Below are 23,098 nucleotides of genomic sequence, written 5' to 3'. Positions count from 1 at the left end.
ATAGGGCTTTCAGCCCTCTCTAAGCAGTTTACAGAGTCAGCATATCGCCCCCACAGTCTGGGTCCTCATTTCACCCACCTCGGAAGGATGGAAGGCTGAGTCAACCCTGAGCCGGTGAGATTTGAACCACCGAACTGCAGATAGCAGTCAGCTGAAATGGCCTGCAGTACTGCACCCTAACCACTGCACCACCTTGGCTCTTTATGGAACATCATGAGCATAATTTTCCTTTCCTTTTGTTTTGACTAGCATAACCCAGAATATCTCTTAGTCATCTGTTTGATAAGGCATCTGCTCTGCATTACCACTTTTCTCGGTGGCCACATAGTTCTAAAGTCAAATCACAGCTTTGCTTTTCCTGTAGTGCACGACAAGGCATTAATCTCTCTGGCAGTTCTAACATTTGGTCTCTCCCCACGCCTACTCTTTCCAGGATGGAGCCAAGGCTGGATTAATGATTCCTCTTGTGCCCCCATTGACAGCTCCGTACACATAGTACACACATGGATCTCGCCAGAGCATCTGCTGCACGCCAGAAACTCTCCCTGATGCACCAACTAACTACCCCGGGAATCTCTCAGTTGTAGCTAGCCCCGGATCCTCCTCGTGTTTATATAGCAGGGAGCCAAAAGGCTACTCCTGGCTTTGTGAACAGCAGAAAGGAATGCCGGGTGGAGGAGCCCGATCAACCAGCAGCCACCCAGAACTGAAGGATTTGTGGAGAAGCCCCTATATGGTTCTGTTTGACAGAGAGATGGAGATGGAGACTGGGTTTGCTCCTTGTTTGGTGAGCTGGTGGGAGGAGACAGGCTATATAGTCAGAGAATATGCCATTTCTCAGTGCACCATCCCAGAACGGCACGCCCTGAGCTGAGAACGGTAAGTAGCATGAAACCCAGGATGGAGTGAAGAAGGTGGAAGCTGCCTTCTGACTTAAGAACTGGGGAGGTGTCTCCAGATGGGACAATCTCTACCTCCGCTGCATAATACAGTTAGTAGGTTTTGCTCTTGGGTTCAGAAGAAAGAAACACCATGGAGCCATAGGCTCTGCAGATGTACTTGGAAATAACACTATAACTGAGATGATTCCCTGCATTAGGCATTTTGTAGGGGTGAAGCATCTGACCCAGGGAGACTGGGTGTGTGAGTGAATTTGCAAGATACATAGGATTTTGTGGAGTGGAGCCTCTTGGTTAAGCATTTTTAACTCCTTTAAAGATTTAAGTACCTTCCGAGCTGTTTTCTCACTGCTGGAATTGGTGAGGTTGAAAGGAGATTTTACTGGATTTGATCTCTGCATTTGTCTCATTTCCATCCTTAAAACTGCAGAGATAAAAGAACTGTAGGGTTAACAGGTTTGGGGTTAGCAACTGAATTGATTTTTCTGCACAGCTTTCCATCTTTATTCTGTAATACGATCTTTCGTTTTACCTTGTTCCTTGTGTGGGTCATCCTGATGGAAAGCTTTATTTGCTTATAATTTTATTTATTTATAAAATGTATATGCCGCCCAATCCTCGAAGGACTCTCCACTCTTGACTTGTTGCAAAAAGACTGATTGCACATTTTTGAAGTTGTAACTACAAATCATGAGGTTTTTTTTTATTTTGTACAGCTGAGAAAGTTTTTTTCATTTTTGGTAGATTCTTTTTCAAGCCTTCACCTGCATTCCCACATCCCAGAAGCCTGGGTAAGAGCTGAGGTGGCGCAGTGGTTAAATGCAGCACTGCAAGCTACTTCAGCTGACTGCAGTTCTGCAGTTCGGCGGTTCAAATCTCACCGGCTCAAAGGTTGACTCAGCCTTCCATCCTTCCGAGGTGGGTGAAATGAGGACCCGGATTGTTGTTGGGGGCAATATGCTGACTCTGTAAAACCGCTTAGAGAGGGCTGAAAGCCCTATGAAGCGGTATATAAGTCCAACTGCTATTGCTATTGCTATCTAAGCGTATTTATTAGTTGACAATTGCATTACCAAGAAGACAGGGCTAGCTTTGATTTCAATTGCTTCAAGGGCCTGTGTAAGTAACAACCTGTGTTTTCTTGATGTTTATTTTGAGCCTGCTGTGTCCTTTAAGTACGAGAATAGAAGTCATGGTTAGTATCCTTTGGTGAGAGTTCACTAGAAGTAAACATACCATCATCCAATTACTACTTCATTGGTAGTTAAGAATAATTCTGAGCGGTAAATGTTACAAAAAAATAATTGAAGGGGATGCTTAAAAGTGTCAACCAAATACAGGATTGTAAATTAGTCCTAAAGTCTCTTGTCTGGCCTGATCCAAGACAGATACTTTTCCGATTTACTTTTAGTAGACATTCTTTTTAATAAGTTTTGATTTTATTTTATAGTACATAAAAATTCCAATTCCAATTGAACAGTGTGCTATCTGGGTACAAATCATTTTAGGAAGTAATAATCAAAGTATTTACAACAACGTTCAAGGCATTTATATCAATTATACTAATATTAATACCAGCAATAATCATACTGTTCGGTTAACCAATGTAACACCTCTTCCTTGTATCGCTTATCCTTTCATAAGTTTCCCTGTTATTAGACATTCAAAGGTGATCTCCCTCAAACTGGAGAGGGAGAGGGAGAGAGGGAGGGAGGGAGAGAGAGAGAGAAAGAGAGAGGGGGGAGAGGGAGGGAGGAAGGGAGGGAGAGAGAGAGAGAAAGAGAGAGGGGGAGAGGGAGGGAGGGAGGGAGAGAGAGAGAGAGAAAGAGAGAGGGGGGAGAGGGAGAGGGAGAGAGGGAGGGAGAGAGAGAGAGAGAAAGAGAGAGGGGGGAGAGGGAGGGCGGAAGGGAGGGAGGGAGAGAAGAGAAAGAGAGAGGGAGGGAGGAAGGGAGGGAGAGAGAGAGAGAAAGAGAGAGGGGGAGAGGGAGGGAGGAAGGGAGGGAGGGAGAAAGAGAGAAAGAGAGAGGGGGGAGAGGGAGAGGAAGAGAGGGAGGGAGAGAGAGAGAGAAAGAGAGAGGGGGGGAGAGGGAGGGAGGAAGGGAGGGAGGGAGGGAGAGAGAGAGAGAGAGAGAGAGAGAGAGAGAGAGAATTTGCAGTGGATGTCTATGGGACTCTGTTCCTCTACATCCTATTAATCCAAACACAAAAATATATGAAGAACAGAAATGTCATTTGTCTCATTCTACAACATTTATTATTATATTTCATCAAACTTCCCATTATTTTAATTTACATGCTTTTGGTAAGTTGGCCATCTCCATAGCCTACTTGATATTTATTATTTTAACTCTAATTAAATTATTACAAATAATAATCGCTAATACTAGGAACAGTCTAGGAGTTGTGATTCAGTGAAGCAAGTGGGCGAAGGTATTTATGTGCATTTAGATGTTGTTTCATTGCACCCAGCCTTTTCTTCCTTGCCTTTTGGTTCGTGGCCACTTTGATTTCTTAAAGACTGACTTCACACATGGTAAAAAGGTAAGGCCATAACCTGGCTTGTATGCTTTAGGGTTTGGTTAACATGTGAACTCCCCTCCTGAGATCTGTAAGCCATGATAAGTCACACTTTTGAAAACATTGGATTGTTAGTAATGAGCCATGGTTTACAAATAATAACCCTAGATTTGCACTCACTGCAAACAAATTGTTTTATTGTCTAGAAGTCTGTTGGTCTATGACTTGATTGATTGATTGACTGATTGATTGTCTAGAAAACAAATGTATGAACACAAAATTCAGGGTAGCACGAAACCCAGAACCTTTCCCATGGTTATACATTTTTTTGCAGAATTTTCTGTTTAAAGGGAGACTATTTCAGATATTAAACCTGAATTTGAATTATTCCCCTTATTTTCTCTCTCTCTCTCTCTCTCTCTCTCTCTCTCTCTCTCTCTCTCTCTCTCTCTCTATCTATCTATCTATCTATCTATCTCTCCTTTTGTCTCTCTGTCCCTTTTTCCTTTTTTCTTTCATCTCTATCTCACTTTTTCTTTCTTTTTTTCTTTATTTCTTTCTTCCTTTCTCTTTGTGTGTGTGTGTGTGTGCTCTTTCTCTTTGTGTGTGTGTGTGTGTGTGTGTGTGTGCGCGCGCGCATGCTTTTCAACTGCTCCAGTGTAGATTTTCAGTTATATTGCTATCATGTATCACATGTTTTGTTCTGACAGAGGTAGCTTGTTTGGCTAGAAAGTGGCATTGTTGCTGTGTGGTGTCTGTTGTTAGTCCCAACAAGCAATGCCTTAAAGGTTACCAGATTTGTGTTCCAAAAACCGAAAAGCCACAAGATGGAATTAAAAAAACCACATGAAAATTCGAATTACTTTCTGGCTTTTAGTAGTTGTTCAGATGTTTGCAGCAGAGATCTGGTAACCCTATTGATGACAATCAATGAATTTATAATAGTTTGTCTTTGTTTTTGCATTGCATGAATGTGCTTAACTTTGTCTATAAGTACAACAATTATTTGCAGAGCTTATGCAGGACACACGTGCGTGTTTTCAGGTTTGGTGCTGAGTTCTGGGCTCTGCAAGTCACTGTGAGTTTCTTAGAGCTTTAAATGACTGCTTGGCTCCCATTAAAAATCTTGCCTTAAATGTTTGGTTTCCCTGATTTTCCTGAGCTCGGGTAGTTACTAAATATGGTTTTTATTTAAGAGTTCCCCATGCTGGAGCAGAAATGCAGCATTCCCTTCTTCCCTCCTCCCTTTAAGGATATTATTTCCCTTTTTGGCTCCGTTGAGTAGAGTTTGAGGCAAAGAACCCTTGACCTTTTCTGCTCTGTTCCAAAAACAGGCTTTTAAAAGGCTTTGTTTCCTAATTAGGAAATAGTTTGTTCCCAATCAGCCAGAAGTTTTTTTCAGCATAGGTGCAGATTCTGTGTTTTTAGTAAACGTTTATCTACAAGTGAATAATCCTTATAAAATGCATTTTTTTCAGCATTTCTCTGGAAAATTTCTTCCTTTTTTTCTTTCTTTTTCTTTCTCTCTCTCTTTCTTTTTTCTTTTCTTTTTTCTTTTCTTTTATTTGCCCAGGAATTTATCCTGAACTACAGTATACGTTCTCATTCAATTCTGCCCTCTCGAAAAAGGAATGGTGAATAAAAAGCAATTTTACTATGGAATGTTCAACACAAAATTTGTTTACACATTACGTTTTTGAGATGCGTGTCCCCTGCAAATATGAAAAATAATTATTGGCAAATGTGAGATTTTTACTAATGTAGCCATCAACCAAACTCACACTAATTCACTTGTCCTCTTGTAAGGTGTGGGGGGAAAAAACCCCAATGTTTATATCCCATTCCTAAATATGTATTTCTTATCTCCTGGTTTACATCACGTTCTCTCACACAATCGCAGTAACATAGCACACACATTTCAGGATCTAAAGCCACATCAGGACTAAGTGTTATAGCAATTTTCTTTTGGATGAGAAAAACACTTTGGAATCTCATCACTGTGAATCTTTGAGGGAAGAAAGTGCAATAAAAATAACTGAGAATGGAATTAGCGATTAAACTTCATTTTAGATGAGGCAAGAGGATTTATAATCCTTGCCTCTTTAAGCAAGGAAAGGAAAAGAGAACCAGGTTGTCCTCAGCAGAGGAAAATATGTAAATGTAACAAAGGTTAGAGGGGAGGGAAGGAGGACAGTAGGGAAGTCAGGATGGAGAGGAGAAAGGAGAGGAACAGGAAAGGCAGAAGAAGGGGGGAAGGATAAAGAGGAGGAAGAGAAAGAAGAGAAGGGAAAGAAGGTGGGAAGAAAGAAGGAGAGAAGAAAGAGAAGAAACTGGGGGAGGAAGGAGGGAGGGAAGAGGAGAGGGTAGTAAAGAGGGAAAGAGGGAGGGAAAGAAAGAGAGAAGGAGAGTTGAAAGGAAGGAAGGAAGGAGGGAGGAAAGGAGGGAGATTAAGAGAAAAGGAAGGAGGAGGGAAGGAGGGAAGGTATGTGAGAAGGAGGGGGGGATCGAGGGAGGGAAAGGAGGGGGAAGGAAAGGAGGAAAGGAGAAAAGAAAGGAGGGAAGGCAGGGGAAAAGGAAGTAAGGGGGGAGGGAAGAAAAGGGTATGGAAAAGAAGAAAGGGGGGAAGAGAAGAGGGAGGGAAGGAATAAGATACCTAACCTTTGATGTTTATAATGATTTGATAGTATGGGAATATCTCGAAATGTAGTTCTATTGTTTTTTACAAGTTATGGATGTTGTATTTTCATTTTACCAATAAAATCTTATTTAAAAAAAATAAAAAAAATAACTGAGAATGGGTGTGTATGGGGAGGTACCACCAACCTCTCTGTGTGTCCCCATTATCTGCCTTCCAATATGTATCCTTTCCTTCAGATGCAATTCAGTAAACTCCTCTTCCCTTTGAGCCTCCACATCACATCTAATGTGGGAAATACAGCCTTTATAATCCATTTATGTCCATTTGATAGATAATTTATCTGGTGATAGAAAATTATTGATTGGTGATAAACAATGATTGATAGACAATTATCTGGTGATCAACCTATCCCATGCCTTTTTAAAGCTATTTTTTAGTTATTTCTTTTGAATGCTAAGCCCGAGCGACTCAATAAAGCAAAAAAACTAAACAAAACCATAATTGCCTACATCTCGGACTTGTGAGGTGTGTTATCCAATATTCTGAATCACAATTAAAAGGTTGTGTGATATCCTGCCTGTGATGTTGGAGAAGGCCTGAGATTTTACCTCAGCTCAAGCTGACTGTTATCTGCAGTTCAGCGGTTCTAATCTCACCAGCTCAAGGTTGACTCAGCCTTCCATCCTTCCGAGGTGGGTGAAATGAGGACCCAGACTGTTGAGGGCGATATGCTGACTCTGTAAACCGCTTAGAGAGGGCTGAAAGCCCTATGAAGCGGTATATAAGTCTAACGGCGTTTAGTCATGCGGGCCACATGACCACGGAGACGTCTTCGGACAGCGCTGGCTCATCATCTTTGAAATGAAGATGAGCACTGCCCCCTGGAGTCGGAAACGACTAGCACATCTGTGCTTATTCAAACAGAAAGTGAAGCTATATGTTTTATTGCACCTTCTGCTGTCCTCTGTTGACTGGATATCCGCACTGAATCTTCTCCCTTCTCTTTGTAGGACAATACCTGTGTGGAAAAACCTCAGAAAGTGACTCTAGAAGATGTGTGAGGAAGAAGACAGCACGGCACTGGTTTGCGATAATGGCTCCGGCCTATGTAAAGCGGGCTTTGCTGGCGACGATGCACCCAGGGCTGTCTTCCCTTCCATCGTAGGACGCCCAAGGCATCAGGTAAATGGACAATTCAGTGGCTTAGAGAAGAAATCAAAAGATTCATTTGAAATGAAACTATGGGAAACTTGTAGGCACGCTCAACTCCACGCCACAATCCTCACGTCACTTTATTCGTGGCACGAGAAAACCGCGCTCGACTAAAGCGCGCCTGATTAAACCGTGCCGCTGACGTCATCAACAGGGCGACAACAGCGAGCGCGGAGAAAGAAGGGCGCTTTAAATAGCGCTTTGAAAGCAAGCCGATTCAAGTTAAGGTAAGGGTTAGGTTTAGGGTTAGGTTAAGGGTTAGGGTTAGGGTTAGGTTAAGGGTTAGGTTAAGGGTTAGGTTAAGGGTTAGGTTAAGGGTTAGGGTTAGGTTTAGGGTTAGGTTAAGGGTTAGGTTAAGGGTTAGGGTTAGGTTTAGGGTTAGGTTAAGGGTTAGGTTAAGGGTTAGGGTTAGGTTTAGGGTTAGGTTTAGGGTTAGGTTTAGGGTTAGGATTAGGTTTAGGGTTAGGTTAAGGGTTAGGTTTAGGGTTAGGTTTAGGGTTAGGTTAAGGGTTAGGTTAAGGGTTAGGTTTAGGATTAGCGTTAGGTTAAGGGTTAGGGTTAGGGTTAGGGTTAGGGTTAGGGTTAGGGTTAGGGTTAGGGTTAGGGTTAGGTTAAGGGTTAGGGTTAGGGTTAGGGTTAGGGTTAGGGTTAGGGTTAGGGTTAGGGTTAGGGTTAGGGTTAGGGTTAGGGTTAGAGTTAGGGTTAGGGTTAGGGTTAGGGTTAGGGTTAGGGTTAGGTTTAGGGTTAGGTTTAGGGTTAGGTTAAGGGTTAGGATTAGGTTTAGGGTTAAGTTAAGAGTTAGGTTTAGGGTTAGGTTTAGGTTAGGTTAAGGGTTAGGTTTAGGATTAGCGTTAGGTTAAGGTTTAGGGTTAGCGTTAGGGTTAGGTTAAGGGTTAGGGTTAGGGTTAGGGTTAGGTTAAGGGTTAGGTTTAGGATTAGCGTTAGGTTAAGGTTTAGGGTTAGCGTTAGGGTTAGGTTAAGGGTTAGGGTTAGGGTTAGGGTTAGGTTAAGGGTTAGGTTTAGGGTTAGGTTTAGGATTAGGTTTAGGGGGTTAGGTTTAGGGGTTAATTTTAGGTTTAGCGTTTACAGCGTGCTTTTTTCTCTGCGCTGTTGTCGCGCTGTGATGACGTCAGCTACGCGGTTTCGTCAAGCGCCCTTTAGTCGAACGCGGTTTTGTGGTGGAACCATTTTATTTCAGATCAGTGCAGTTGATATAAAAAGGACTTTTCAGTCAGACTCTTGAACGGATGTCTTAGAAATTGTCCCCAAAGGTGCTTTTTCAGGCGGCAACTGGACTTCCTTGTTTTTTTCCTTTTGAAGATGTTTCACTTCTCATCCAAGAAGCTTCTTCAGCTCTGACAGGATAGTGGGGAATGGAAGGATTTTTAATCCTGGCGGACAGCTGCTCATTTGCATCCTTTTAGAGGGTCCTTGAAACACTTGGAGGTTTATCTGTGTCCTCAGACTATAAATCCTTCCATTCCCCACTATCCTGTCAGAGCTGAAGAAGCTTCTTGGATGAGAAGCGAAATGCCTTCAAAAGGAAAAAAACAAACAAGAAAGTCCAGCTGCTTCCTGAAAAAACACCTTTGGGACAACCATGACCTGGATGACTGAGAATCTCTAGAGACTGTCTTAAGAAATTAATATTTTTTTCTGAGGACATTGGCAACCTCTTTTAATTTCTTCTTCAGAAAAGATTGTTGCTGCTTTTGATTGCAAGTAACAAATATATTTTTCGTGGTTTGACGGGAGGTGGAATACACACAAATGGTGGCAAAGACGGGTCTTAGGATTGCCCAGAAATGGGTTCACTGACAAATGCGCGATCGAGAAATCCGCGCCGACAAAACCACGCCCGCCATCAACAAACAACATAATGGGACGAGAAAACAATGTTATAACCCTAACCCTTTATAACGTTGTTTTCACGTCCCACTATGTTGTTTGTTGACATAGCGCACAGGCGCTAAGATGCTCCAGCTGCTCGCAGAGAATCGCGCAGGCGCTGTATGTGCCATGCGCCTGCGTGGAAGTGCAGAAGCCTTCAAAGACCGATAAGGAGCACAGGCGGGCGGGTGGGCCCTTCAGCGTTCCCAGAAGTTACTTACTTCCGGGTTCACCGACCAACCGGTCCGCGGGGACCGCCGCGAACCGGTTGAAACCCACCCCTGCTTTCAACCCACTGAACCAGAAGAATTCATCAGACTATTGCATTGGAATATTAGCATGGATGATTTCCTGTTTAATTTCTAAGCCAGATGTGGCCATGTATCTTTTTCCTCCAACTTTTAGGGTGTGATGGTAGGCATGGGACAGAAAGACAGCTATGTAGGAGATGAAGCTCAAAGCAAGAGAGGAATCCTGACCCTGAAATACCCCATCGAACATGGTATCATCACGAACTGGGATGATATGGAGAAGGTATTTAAATTGCCATTTTGATCGATTTAACCTCTCTTTCTGTCTTAAGATTTAACGATGTCTATCAGAGATGGCTTCATATTACGTCTTAACTTTTAGAATTTTATTACGCGGGCATAATGGAAGAGATGTTTCTAATGTTTTCCATATTTTTGATGAAGGGTTCTTTTTCTCTTCCTGGAAAATCAAGATGCATTACGTTGTTTTTGGATTTCCGGTTAATTGTCCAAGGGGTGGGACTGAGTTAGAGATGTTTCTCATAATCCATTTTGCCATTTATTCCAGATTTGGCATCATTCATTCTACAACGAGCTCCGTGTGGCTCCTGAAGAACACCCAACCTTGCTTACAGAGGCACCTTTGAATCCAAAGGCTAATCGAGAAAAAATGACACAGGTAAATGGAATATAGGTATCATGCTTTGTTCACCTGCCAAAGTTGCGGTTCTACTAGGGGGTGAAAATTCAGCAGGTTCTAACAGGTTCTAGAGAACCGGTAGCGGAGATTTTGAGTAGTTTGGAGAATCGGCAAATGCCACCTCTGGCTGGCCCCAGAGTAGGGTGGGAAGGGGGATTTTGCAATATCCTTCCCCAAGGAATGAGGTGGGACTGGAGTTTTTGCAGTATCCTTCCCCTGCTATGCCCACCAAGCCACGCCCAGAGAACCGGTAGTAAAAAAAAAATTAATTTCACCACTGGGTTGTATCCCATACACCTGTGGAAGGTGATCCCTATTTAAGTTTTTGTGGAAAAGAATGGAGCCAACACATTAAGACAATATTAATGTCTCAATGCTAACTTCCTCCCTTCTTCCCCTTCCTTCCTTCCTTCCTTCCTTCCTTCCTTCCTTCCTTCCTTTTTTTAACAAAATCCCGTATTCCTTCTGAAATCATCTTTTGAGTTTTGAATTACTTATTCATGGAGCAGATTTAACAAGGGACCATTTCTTCTATTTCTAATTTTTGATCTTCGTTCAGGCAAGTAAATTTCTCACAAACTACATTCGGATAAAATTCTGATGCTGTGTTTGGGTCTTAATCAGCACTTACATTTCAGATGTCATCCTGGTGTCCTAGCTGCTTGTGAATGACCCTTCCGATTTTTTTTGTTTACAGCCTTCCGATTTTTTTTTATCAGTCTGGACAATTGTGACCCAGTAAGTCAAAGAATGCCCACCAATCTCATCAATGGGCAATCAATTAGCTCCATGTGACTCACGGGACTTTCAAGAAAATTGGTGCTGTGATTTTCCAGCAGAACATTTTAAAAACCCAATACTCCTTTAAACGTAAAATAGTCAAACAAAAAGATGGAAAAATTTATGAACTGCCAAACATGGTTGAATTTTTAAATCATGTCTGTCCGTCCGTCCATCCATCCATCCATCCATCCATCCATCCATCCATCATCTATTTATATTTCCTGTTCCTATCTATCTATCTATCTATCTATCTATCTATCTATCTATCTATCTATCTATCTATCTATCATCTATCTATCTATCCATCTATCTATCTATCTATCTATCCTCTACCTACCTACCTACCTACCTCTATATCTATCTATCTATCTATCTATCTATCTATCTATCTATCTATCTATCATCTATCATCTATCATCTATCTATCTATCTATCTATCTATCTATCTATCTATCTATCATCTACCTACCTACCTACCTACCTCTATATCTATCTATCTATCTATCTATCATCTATCTATCTATCTATCTATCTATCTATCTATCTATCCTCTACCTACCTACCTACCTCTATATCTATCTATCTATCTATCTATCTATCTATCTATCTATCTATCTATCATCTATCATCTATCTATCTATCTATCATCTACCTACCTACCTACCTACCTCTATATCTATCTATCTATCTATCTATCTATCTATCTATCTATCTATCTATCTATCTATCATCTATCTATCTATCTATCTATCATCTATCTATCTATCTATCTATCTATCTATCTATCTATCTATCCTCTACCTACCTACCTACCTCTATATCTATCTATCTATCTATCTATCTATCTATCTATCTATCTATCTATCTATCTATCTATCTATCTATCTATCATCTATCATCTATCTATCTATCTATCATCTACCTACCTACCTACCTCTATATCTATCTATCTATCTATCTATCTATCTATCTATCATCTATCTATCTATCTATCTATCTATCTATCTATCTATCTATCTATCATCTACCTACCTACCTACCTACCTCTATATCTATCTATCTATCTATCTATCTATCTATCTATCTATCTATCTATCTATCTATCTATCATCTACCTACCTACCTCTATATCTATCTATCTATCTATCTATCTATCTATTTATCTATCTATCATCTATTTGTATTCCCTATATCTAACTTCCCATCTCCCTCGGAGATTGGGAATGCCTTTATTGCTATATATCAGTAATTGCATGGAATTGCAGAATTGTGGGAGGTTCTAGACCTCTAATAATAAGCATCTACTGCCAGTGATCTGCCCATTAAATACAGTCACAAAATATTTTATAACAGTGCAATCCCAATGCCTGGTTTAGAAAAAATGGCACACAGGTGTTCAAATTAAAATAAGCCAAGAGAAGGATTCATTCATTTTTTCCCCTCTTATTTTCAGATTATGTTTGAGACATTCAACGTCCCAGCCATGTATGTTGCTATTCAGGCTGTTCTGTCTCTCTATGCCTCTGGACGTACAACAGGTAAGAGTGAGAAACCGTGTTGGGCCTTCAGAAGCATGAAAGAGAGTAAGTTGACTTGAAGGCCATCAAAACCTGTTTTGTGTTACCTCAAGGGATCGTGCTCGACTCTGGCGATGGTGTCACCCACAATGTGCCAATCTACGAAGGCTATGCTCTGCCCCATGCTATCATGCGCCTGGACCTGGCTGGCCGTGATCTTACAGACTACCTCATGAAAATCTTGACAGAGCGTGGCTACTCATTTGTTACTACTGGTAAGGAAATTACATGTTTAGTTTAATGAAAAGAAGGACTAGGGGTGACATGATAGCAGTGTCCCGATATCTCAGGGGTTGCCACAAAGAAGATTTGGGAGTCAAGCTATTCTCCAAAGCACCTGAGGGCGGGACAAGAAGCGATGGGTGGAAACTAATCAAGGAGAGAAGCAACTTAGAACTGAGGAGAAATTTCCTGACAGTTAGAACAATTAATCAGTGGAACAGAAGTTGCCTCCAGAAGTTGTGAATGCCCCAACACTGGAAGCCTTTAAGAAGATGTTGGATAGCCATTTGTCTGAAACAGTATAGGGTTTCCTGCCTAGGCAGGGGGTTGGACTAGAAGACCTCCAAGGTCCCTTCCAACTCTGTTATTCTATTCTATTTTATTCTATGGAAGGAAGGAAGGAAGGAAGGAAGGAAGGAAGGAAGGAAGGAAGGAAGGAAGGAAGGAAGGAAGGAAGGAAGGAAGGAAGGAAGGAAGGAAGGAAGGAGCAAGGGAGGGAGGGATTCCCCAAGGCACCTGGGTGTAGAACAAGAAGCAATGGGTGGAAACTAATCAAGGACAGAAGCAACTTAGAACTGAGGAGAAATTTCCTGACAGTTAGAACAATTAATCAGTGGAACAGAAGTTGCCTCCAGAAGTTGTGAATGCCCCAACACTGGAGGTTTTTAAGACGATGTTGGATAGCCATTTGTCTGAAGTGGTGTAGGGTTTCCTGCCTAAGCAGGGGGTTGGACTAGAAGACCTCCAAGGTCCCTTCCAACTCTGTTATTATATTCTATACATATGATCTTCACTGACCTAGAGCCTTTATATGTGTATATAAAACAAATTATTTTCCAATATTCTCACAAGGAATCCATTTGATGTATTTTCCTGAAGTAAAATTTAGTACATATTATCAATATTTCAAAAGAGTGACCTAGAGGCTGGGTTCAAATGTTCTGTTGTTGGCAGTCAGAATACAGGCAGATCGCTGAACTGGTTCATTGCATAAGGTATCTCTGGTTGGCACCAAATTCTCTTAAGAGAAAAAATGTGTTGCAATTTATAATGTTTTCCTGACAAACCCACAGCTAGTTTCTCGGAAACCTCAAGAAAAAGAAACCCTACTTACGGTTTGAAAAAAGCGGAGCAGAAATTGGTACCTTTCCAGATGCAATAAATTATTTTCTGCCAAGAGCAATTCAAATTATCGTTTGACACCAGATGAGAAATTGCATGGCTAAGTTTCGTTTCCTCTGAATCATTGTCTGCTAACCCATGGCCCTCTGGGGACATAAAATCAGAATTGTCTACTATAGACAACCCCTGCTGCATCTTACAGGCTCTGAACGAGGGATCCTTGTTTATAGATGGTTATAATGAATAGTGTCTATCCTAGTGTAGGAAAGATTCCTTATTATTCTTGCATTATTGCATACCAGTTCCAGGGCTTTGGAGAACTTCATCGAGCAGCTTGGTTCTTCAAGGGACTGGAGAAGAAGAAAGAAGAAGAAGGGGGATTTTATTGCACAGGGTAGCAATAGCAATAGCAATAGCAGTTAGACTTATATACCGCTTCGTAGGGCTTTCAGCCCTCTCTAAGCGGTTTACAGAGTCAGCATATCACCCCCCACAGTCTGGGTCCTCATTTCACCCACCTCGGAAGGATGGAAGGCTGAGTTAACCTTGAGGCTGGTGAGATTTGAACCGCCGAACTGCAGATAACAGTCAGCTGAAGTGGCCTGCAGTGCTGCACCCTAACCACTGCGCCACCTCGGTGTTGTGTTGTTCTCATTTCGTGCTGCCCTTATACATGTAGCTACTAGCCCTGCAATCAGTAAGTCTTCTTTAGGGCATAGAGTAGAATGTGCAAATGTGTGTTTGTGTGTGTTTGTGTGTTTGTGTGTGTGTGTGTTTCCATTTGCCAAAGCACCTGGTGTGCCCAAATATGGGAGGGAGCATACTGCTTCCCTTTCGCCTTTCAGCCCCACTCCAGGAGCCTTCCAGGCAGTTGTTTACATGACAAACCATTTTGTGTTACATTTTTGCTGATAAATAACTGAAGGGACACCAGTATAGATCTATTTCAAGCTTCAAGGGAAGCAGTATGCTCCCTCCCATATTTGGGCACACATGGTGCTTTGACAAAACAACAACAACACTTAATTACTCCCCTGCCACAGCTGATAAGGAAGGAGAGTTTGTGGCTTAGAGGTGCCACCTAACTGCCTAATATGTAAAAACAGCCCAAGTGCGAATCCCAGTAAGGATATGGCTAGCTGATGAGAGCTAAATAGCTTGAAATAGATCTGTATTAGTCTCCATTTATTTATCAGCAAAAATATAACTATCTATCTGTCTGTCTGTCTGTCTGTCTGTCTGTGTGTGTGTGTGTGTGTGTGTGTGTAGGTAGGTAGGTAGGTAGGTAGGTAGGTAGGTAGGTAGGTAGGTAGGTAGATAGATAGATAGATAGATAGATAGATAGATAGATAGATAGATAGATAGATAGATAGATAGATAGATAGATAGATAGATAGATAGATAGATATGGAGATATAGATATAGATATATAGATATATAGATATATAGATATATAGATATATAGATATATAGATATATAGATATATAGATATATAGAGATATAGAGATATAGAGATATAGAGATATAGAGATATAGAGATATAGAGATAGATAGATATAGATATAGATATAGATATAGATATAGATATAGATGATATAGATATAGATATAGATATAGATATAGATATAGATATAGATATAGATATAGATATAGATATAGATATAGATATAGATATAGATATAGATATAGATATAGATATAGATATAGATATAGATATAGATATAGATATAGATATAGATATAGATATAGATATATTGAGTTTTTTTGGGTGGGGGATATATATAATATATATCCACTACCCAATACTGCTTAAATTTAAATTCAAATATTTAGATAGATAGATGATAGATAGATGATAGATAGATAGATAGATAGATAGATAGATAGATAGATAGATAGATAGATAGATGATAGTTGGATATAGATATAGATATAGATATAGATATAGATATAGATATAGATAGAGATAGAGATAGAGATAGAGATAGAGATAGAGATAGAGATAGAGATAGAGATAGAGATGTATTAGATATAGATATAGATATAGATATAGATATAGATATAGATATAGATATAGATATAGATATAGATATAGATATAGATATAGATATAGATATAGATATAGATATAGATATAGATATAGATATAGATATAGATATAGATATAGATATAGATATTAGATATAGATATAGATATAGTGAATAAATAGATATAGATATAGATATAGATATAGATATAGATATACTGAGTTTTTTTGGGTGGGGGATATATATAATATATATCCACTACCCAATACTACTTAAATTTAAATTCAAATATTTAAAATTTGATAGGATTTTTTTTTTCTTTTTAAACATTGAAATTAAAATATTGAAATTGAAACACTGTGTAGGAGGAATGGAAACTCTAGAGGTGGAGTTAAAAAAAGGAACCAGCCTAGAATCCTTACGTGGCCACAAATCCAAGCCCCCCCCCCCCAACCAACCATGAATTCTGTTGACCCTTACCTAACTCCAGGCAGATGCTAAACTTTAGTTGAGAAGATTTCTATGCCTAGGTTGTTGAGCAATAAATCAATTGAATTGAATCAATTGAATTGGATCTTCACCTATGGACCTGGTCTTTCAAGCCTGACATTTGATGGCAATATAAATAGTAGCAACCAAATAGTAGCCCGTGTTTTATTTTCCAAACCACCAGTTTCTGAAGTTAGACAAGTCCATCTAGAATGCTTACTTTTGACAAATTAAAGGAAAACAAAAAATTAAGAATGTTTGGCGAATTCAGAATATTTACATTTATGATCAAAACGCTGAACGTTGAATTGGCTTATTTAGTTTCAGTCAGCATAAATATTAAAGTGTAGCTAAAGCAAATAGCACAAGACTGCATTTTTCCTTGTATCTGATGGAACAGGAGTTCATGCAGGCATGTGCTCTACATGGGGCTGCCCTTGAAGAGCACCCGGCGACTTCAGCTAGTCCAGAATGCGGCCGCGCGAGTGATCGTGGGTGCACCTCGGTTCGCCCACATAACACCTATCCTCCGCGAGCTGCGCTGGCTACCTGTTGATCTCCGGGTGCGCTTCAAGGTGCTAGTTGTCACCCATAAAGCCCTTCATGGTAGTGGATCTGCGTACTTGAGAGACCGCCTCCTGCCAATTACCTCCTTGCGACCTATTAGATCGCACAGATTAGGCCTCCTCCGAGTTCCATCCGCCAGTCAGTGTCGACTGGCAACTACACGGAGGAGAGCCTTTTCAGTAGTAGCTCCGACCCTTTGGAACGATCTCCCCGTGGAGATTCGTACCCTCACCACCGTCCAGACCTTCCGCACAGCCCTCAAGACCTGGCTATCCCATCAGGCCTGGGGATAAAGATCGTAATCCGTCCCCACCCGAATGATGAATGTTGTGTACTATTTTTACTTATGTATTGTTTTATGTCTTACTGTCTTGTACTCCCCTCCCTATATATTGTAAGCCGCCCTGAGTCCCCTCAGGGAAAAGGGCGGCCTATAAATAATAAAACCATAAAACCATAAACCATAACCATCTCTTCTTCAAATTTCATCCACAGCTGAGCGTGAAATTGTCCGTGACATCAAGGAGAAACTCTGTTACGTTGCCCTGGATTTTGAAAATGAGATGGCCACGGCTGCTTCTTCTTCATCCTTAGAGAAAAGCTATGAGTTGCCTGATGGTCAGGTGATTACCATAGGGAATGAGCGTTTCCGCTGCCCAGAGACCCTCTTTCAACCCTCCTTCATTGGTATGTTAATAGATACAGATAATGCTATATATTTTTGCGTGCTTCGAGTCAGTTTTGGTTCCTGGTGACTTCCTAAACTAATCCCTGAAGCGTTAGGCTTTTGGGAAGTGGTTTATAGTATATATAGAGAAAATAACTGGCCCAATGTCACCCAGCTGGCTCCTGGGAGTAAGGCAGGACTAGAATTCACAATCTCTTTGTTTTTAGCCTGGTGTCTTAATCACTATACCATATTGGCTCTAATCTCTCTCTCTCTCCCTCTCTCTCTCCCTACCTACCTATCATCTATCTACTTACCTACCTACCTATCATTTCAATCATATCTATCTATCTATCTATCTATCTATCTATCTATCTATCTATCTATCTATCTATCATCTAATTATCTATCTATCTATCTATCTATCTATCTATCTATCTATCTATCTATTTATCTATCTGCCTGCCTACCTACCTACCTACCTATCATTTCAATCATATCTATCTATCTATCTATCTATCTATCTATCTATCTATCTATCTATCTATCTATCTATCTATCATCTTTCTATCTATCATCTATTTATCTATCTATCTATTTATCTATCTCCCTCCCTCCCTACCTACCTACCTATCATTTCAATCATATCTATCTATCTAGCTATCTATCTATCTAGCTATCTATCTATCTATCATCTATCTATCATCTATATCTATCTATCATCTATCTATCTATCTATCTATCTATCTATCTATCTATCTATTTATTTATCTATCTGCCTACCTGCCTACCTACCTATCATTTCAATCATTTCAATCATATCTATCTATCTATCTATCTATCTATCTATCTATCTATCTATCATCTATCTATCTATCTATCTATCTATCTATCTATCTATCTATCTATCTATCTACCTACCTATCTATTTATTTATCTATCTGCCTACCTGCCTACCTACCTATCATTTCAATCATTTCAATCATATCTATCTATCTATCTATCTATCTATCTATCTATCTATCTATCTATCTATCTATCTATCATCTATCTATCTATCTATCTATCTATCTATCTATCTATCTATCTATCTACCTACCTACCTACCTACCTACCTACCTACCTACCTACCTACCTACCATCTCTATCATCTATCTCTATCATCTATCTCAGGGATGTCAAACTTATGTCAAACTTGTGTCATCATGGCATCATCATGTGATGTATGATGACTTTTTTCCACTTCGCTAAACCAAGCGTGGGCATGGCCAGCGTGTGACACATCCGGCCTGCGGGTCACGGGTTTGACAGCCCTGATCTATCTCTATCATCTATCTATCATATCCATCCATCCATCCATCACCTGTCACCATGCCATGCCATTTGACTGGACTGCCCTTTGACAGCTATAAAAAAGTCAATCTGTTCATCCAGATTTCTGGCATAAACCTACCTGTAGTTTTCATGCAATTTTATTTCAGTTTCCATTTGCTCTATTTATAAAAGGTTATAAATACTTTCGACATTTGATTGTAAACCATTTTGAGGCGGTACTGTAAATCGAAAGGTTTAATATGTTTGTTATTTAAGAATATTTAACAAGCATTCCTTTGGAAATCCTGATCAGGTATGGAATCGGCTGGCATTCATGAAACTACCTACAACAGCATCATGAAGTGTGATATAGACATCAGAAAGGACCTTTACGCCAACAATGTCCTCTCTGGTGGGACCACCATGTATCCTGGCATCGCAGATCGTATGCAAAAGGAGATCACCGCCCTGGCTCCCAGCACTATGAAAATAAAGGTATTGTTAGATTGATCACGACATAATTGGCAGTGCCAGAGATGGCTATGTTTACATGATATGTCAGGACTCCTAGAGATGAGGAATCTGCTATGTTTCAGATGGTGAACTGCAGCTCTGAGCAATCTCACCACTAGCCATGCTAGCTAGGACCACTGGGAACTGTAGTTCAGCAACATTTGGGAATCATCAGCGAGTTGAAGGCATGAAAAATCCCAAACCAATCATTGTCTCAGTTCTACCCTTGAACTGGGAATGGTTATTGGAAATGTATTTTTGGTTTGATTTGATTTTATAATTTGAAATTACGTTTCCTTTCCTTTGGCTGGGATAGGTTTATTTTGCCTTTAGAAAATTGGATCTTCAGCTTGAGATGGATTTTATCTCACAGTAGCCATATGAGGAAATGCAGCAACATACTCACAGTAGCCATATGAGGAAATGCAGCAACATGCACTCTGCAATGCGCTCTACATGGGGCAGCCCTTGAAGAGTATTTGGAGACTTCAACTCATCCAGAACGCAGCCGCATGAGCGATTGTGGGTGCACCTCGGTACACCCACGTTACACCTATCCTGCGCGAGCTGCACTGGCTCCTGATCAGTCTCCGGATACACTTCAAAGTGCTAGTCGTAACTTATAAAGCCCTTCATGGTATTGGACCTGGGTACTTGAGAGACCACCTGCTGCCAATTACCTCCCAAAGACCCATTAGATCACACAGGGTCGGCCTCCTCCGGGTTCCGTCAACCAGCCAATGCCATCTGGCTACCACCCGGGGGAGGGCCTTCTCTGTGGCAGCTCCGGCCCTTTGGAATAAACTCCCCGCAGGGATTCGGACCCTCACCTCTCTCCAGGCCTTCCGAAAAGCCGTCAAAACCTGGCTTTGCCAGCAGGCCTGGGGTTGATGAGTTCCCCTCCCCTCTCGGCCTGTGTGGTTGTGTGATTCTTGGCTATTTTAACTATTTTGTATTGTGTTCTATGTTTCTCCTTTCCCTTTTTGAGTTGTTCGCCGCCCTGAGTCCCTCCCAGAAAAGGGCGGCATATAAATAAAACAAATCTAAATCAAAATCTAAATCACTCAAATACAAGTCAATGAAAACGCTAACAAAATGCAGTTACACCAAGCGCTAACATTCCAGCAAAAGGAACCTGAATGGAAATGAAATGAAAATCATAAATTGAAATAAGCACATTTGGATTTAACTGAATACTTTAAACACAAAAATTAAGCATCAATGGTGATTTTGTTTTTAATCATTTCATTGGGATAAACTAAATCCTAATCCAAATTCCTAAACTGAAGAGGTAGCTGCTGAAAGAAAGTTCCCATAAGGAGATTCATCGCATCAGTAGCGACGGGATTTAACTTACTAATATCATTTTTTTTTAAAGTACCTATCATGTTTCTTGATCACAGTGAATCTTGGGGAAAAGGTTCCTATTTTCACATAGAATCTTCATAGAATTGCATTGCTTTTAAAAACAGAATAGAAATGCAGCCAGAGTAGATAATGTTTGTAAGTCTAAAACCGTGATGGCGAACATATCTCATGCATGACGGAAGTGGCGTGCAGAGCCATCTCTCTGGCACGCGAGCTGTCGTCCATTGTTCTTCCAGATTCTGGTGCATCGGCCATCTGTTCGTCGGTTCCACCACAAAACCGCGCTCGACTAAACCGCGTCCGACTAAACCGCGTAGCTGACGTCATCAACAGGGCGACAACAGCGCGGAGACAGAAGCACGCTGTAAACCCTAAACCTAAAATTAACACCTAAACCTAAACCTAACCCCACTAAACCTAATCCTAAACCTAACCCTAAACCTAATCCTAAACCTAACCCTAACCCTTAACCTAACCCTAAACCTAACCCTAAACCTAACCCTTAACCTAACCCTAAAGCTAACCCTTAACCTAACCCTAACCCTAACCCTAACCCTAACCCTAAACCTAACCCTTAACCTAACCCTAAACCTAACCCTAAACCTAACCCTTAACCTAACCCTAAACCTAACCCTTAACCTAACCCTAAACCTAACCCTAAACCTAACCCTAAACCTAACCCTAAACCTAACCCTAAACCTAACCCTTAACCTAACCCTAAACCTAACCCTTAACCTAACCCTAAACCTAACCCTTAACCTAACCCTAAACCTAACCCTTAACCTAACCCTAAACCTAACCCTAAACCTAACCCTTAACCTAACCCTAAACCTAACCCTTAACCTAACCCTAAACCTAACCCTAAACCTAACCCTAAACCTAACCCTAAACCTAAACCTAACCCTTACCTTAAGTTGAATCGGCTTGCTTTCAAAGCGCTATTTAAAGCGCCCTTCTTTCTCCGCGCTGGCTGTTATCGCCCTGTTGATGACGTCAGCGACGCGGTTTAATCGGGTGCAGCTTAGTCGAGCGTGGTTTTTACGGGTCACGCTGTTCGTCATGCACTGGTGTGCACATGCGCCCTGGCCACCAGGTTTTCCGGTTTCTGGCACGCATGCATGTGAGAAGACCAGCTGGCCAGTGCGCATGGGCATGCTAGAAACTGGAAGACAATCTTCCTGGCGCACACATGTGGAACCAGGCAGCTGCTATCCGGTTTCTGGCACATGTGTGCGGCTTTTCAGTGCTGAATAGGTTTGCCAGGACTGGTCTAAGGTAACTGAGTCTAGCTCATTTTTCTGTCCAAAATGATATGCGTAATCTCACCTTCAGATGTGCAACGACGTCAAGAATAAACACATTCGCTTGGGTTAGATACATAACCACATACAGATGTGAAGTCTCTGTCGCCAGTTTTGCAATGTGAGAAATGATGCCCTGCGTAATTTGTTACATTCCCTGCTTCAAGTGGCTCAATTAGATCTGTTCAATCCTTTCTCTTCAGATTATTGCTCCCCCTGAGCGCAAGTATTCGGTCTGGATTGGAGGATCTATTCTCGCTTCTCTTTCCACATTCCAACAGATGTGGATCAGCAAACCAGAGTACGACGAAGCTGGCCCGTCCATTGTTCACCGCAAATGCTTCTGAGCTCCTTCTCCTTCTGTGGAAAAATACTCTTAATTAGCCTACCCCAAGTACCTTCCTTAAAATTAGCTTGGGTTCCCAATAAGATGTATTTGAGGTTTTTAGGGGGCAAAGAATTGTAAACATGCTTTTCAGGTGCTTTGGATTTTTATTAATAAACCTCAACTTTTTCATACTCTACTTGGAGTAAATAGTATTCCTTCTCCTCTGGAGAAAGCGTGAGACATGGCAGATCAACATTGTACTAGTCAATATTTGCATTAAAGTTCCATGGATAGTGGAAAACGCGAACCTTGGTGATTAAAGGAAGTTTGTGCTAATTTTAATCGTCCACTGGAGAACACACAAAGATAGTAGCTATATTTACATTTTAAACTTAGATGGACACACTGCGATTTATGCGAAGGTAGAATTGTTCGCCACTCCTCCCTAAATCCTCTGGTTATAATCTAGTTTTCAGTTCTCCATGCCCTCTCCATACCCGTGACCCGTCAAAACCGCGCTCGACTAAACCGCGCCCGATTAAACCGCGTCGCTGACGTCATCAACAGAGCGACAACAGCCAGCGCGGAGAAAGAAGGGCGCTTTAAATAGCGCTTTGAAAGCAAGCCGATTCAATTTAAGGTAAGGGTTAGGTTTAGGGTTAGGTTAAGGGTTAGGGTTAGGTTTAGGGTTAGGTTAAGGGTTAGGATTAGG

The 23,098-nt window shown here is 41.0% G+C and overlaps 1 protein-coding gene across 1 annotated transcript; it reads left to right on the top strand.

Annotated features, from left to right (window-relative positions):
• Positions 1–780: 780 nt before the first annotated feature.
• ACTA2 (actin alpha 2, smooth muscle) lies at positions 781–22,582 on the top strand. The gene is made up of 9 exons (XM_087702372.1): positions 781–879; positions 7,065–7,236; positions 9,562–9,690; positions 9,976–10,086; positions 12,344–12,428; positions 12,521–12,682; positions 17,391–17,582; positions 19,190–19,371; positions 22,262–22,582. The coding sequence occupies exons 2-9, from the start codon at positions 7,108–7,110 to the stop codon at positions 22,403–22,405; spliced, it is 1,134 nt and encodes a 377-aa protein (XP_087558498.1). The 5' UTR covers positions 781–879; positions 7,065–7,107; the 3' UTR covers positions 22,406–22,582.
• The last annotated feature ends 516 nt before the right edge of the window (positions 22,583–23,098 follow it).

This window comes from Thamnophis sirtalis, unplaced genomic scaffold (genome assembly GCF_051295495.1).
Source record: "Thamnophis sirtalis isolate CommonGarterSnake01/CBP01778 unplaced genomic scaffold, rThaSir2_p1.2 scaffold_15, whole genome shotgun sequence".
Lineage (NCBI taxonomy): Eukaryota > Metazoa > Chordata > Lepidosauria > Squamata > Natricidae > Thamnophis > Thamnophis sirtalis.
The sequence above is the reverse complement of the archived record's forward strand: the minus strand, read 5'-3'. Positions and strand labels throughout refer to the sequence as shown.

What these genes read in the sequence shown, in the direction of transcription:
- ACTA2 (XM_087702372.1), top strand. Translation starts at nt 7,108, where the DNA reads ATGTGTGAGGAAGAAGACAGCACGGCACTGGTTTGCGATAATGGCTCC. An exon ending in ATCGAGAAAAAATGACACAG is followed by an intron (nt 10,087 to 12,343) that starts GTAAATGGAATA and finishes TCTTATTTTCAG; the next exon opens with ATTATGTTTGAGACATTCAA. An exon ending in CTTTCAACCCTCCTTCATTG is followed by an intron (nt 17,583 to 19,189) that starts GTATGTTAATAG and finishes AATCCTGATCAG; the next exon opens with GTATGGAATCGGCTGGCATT.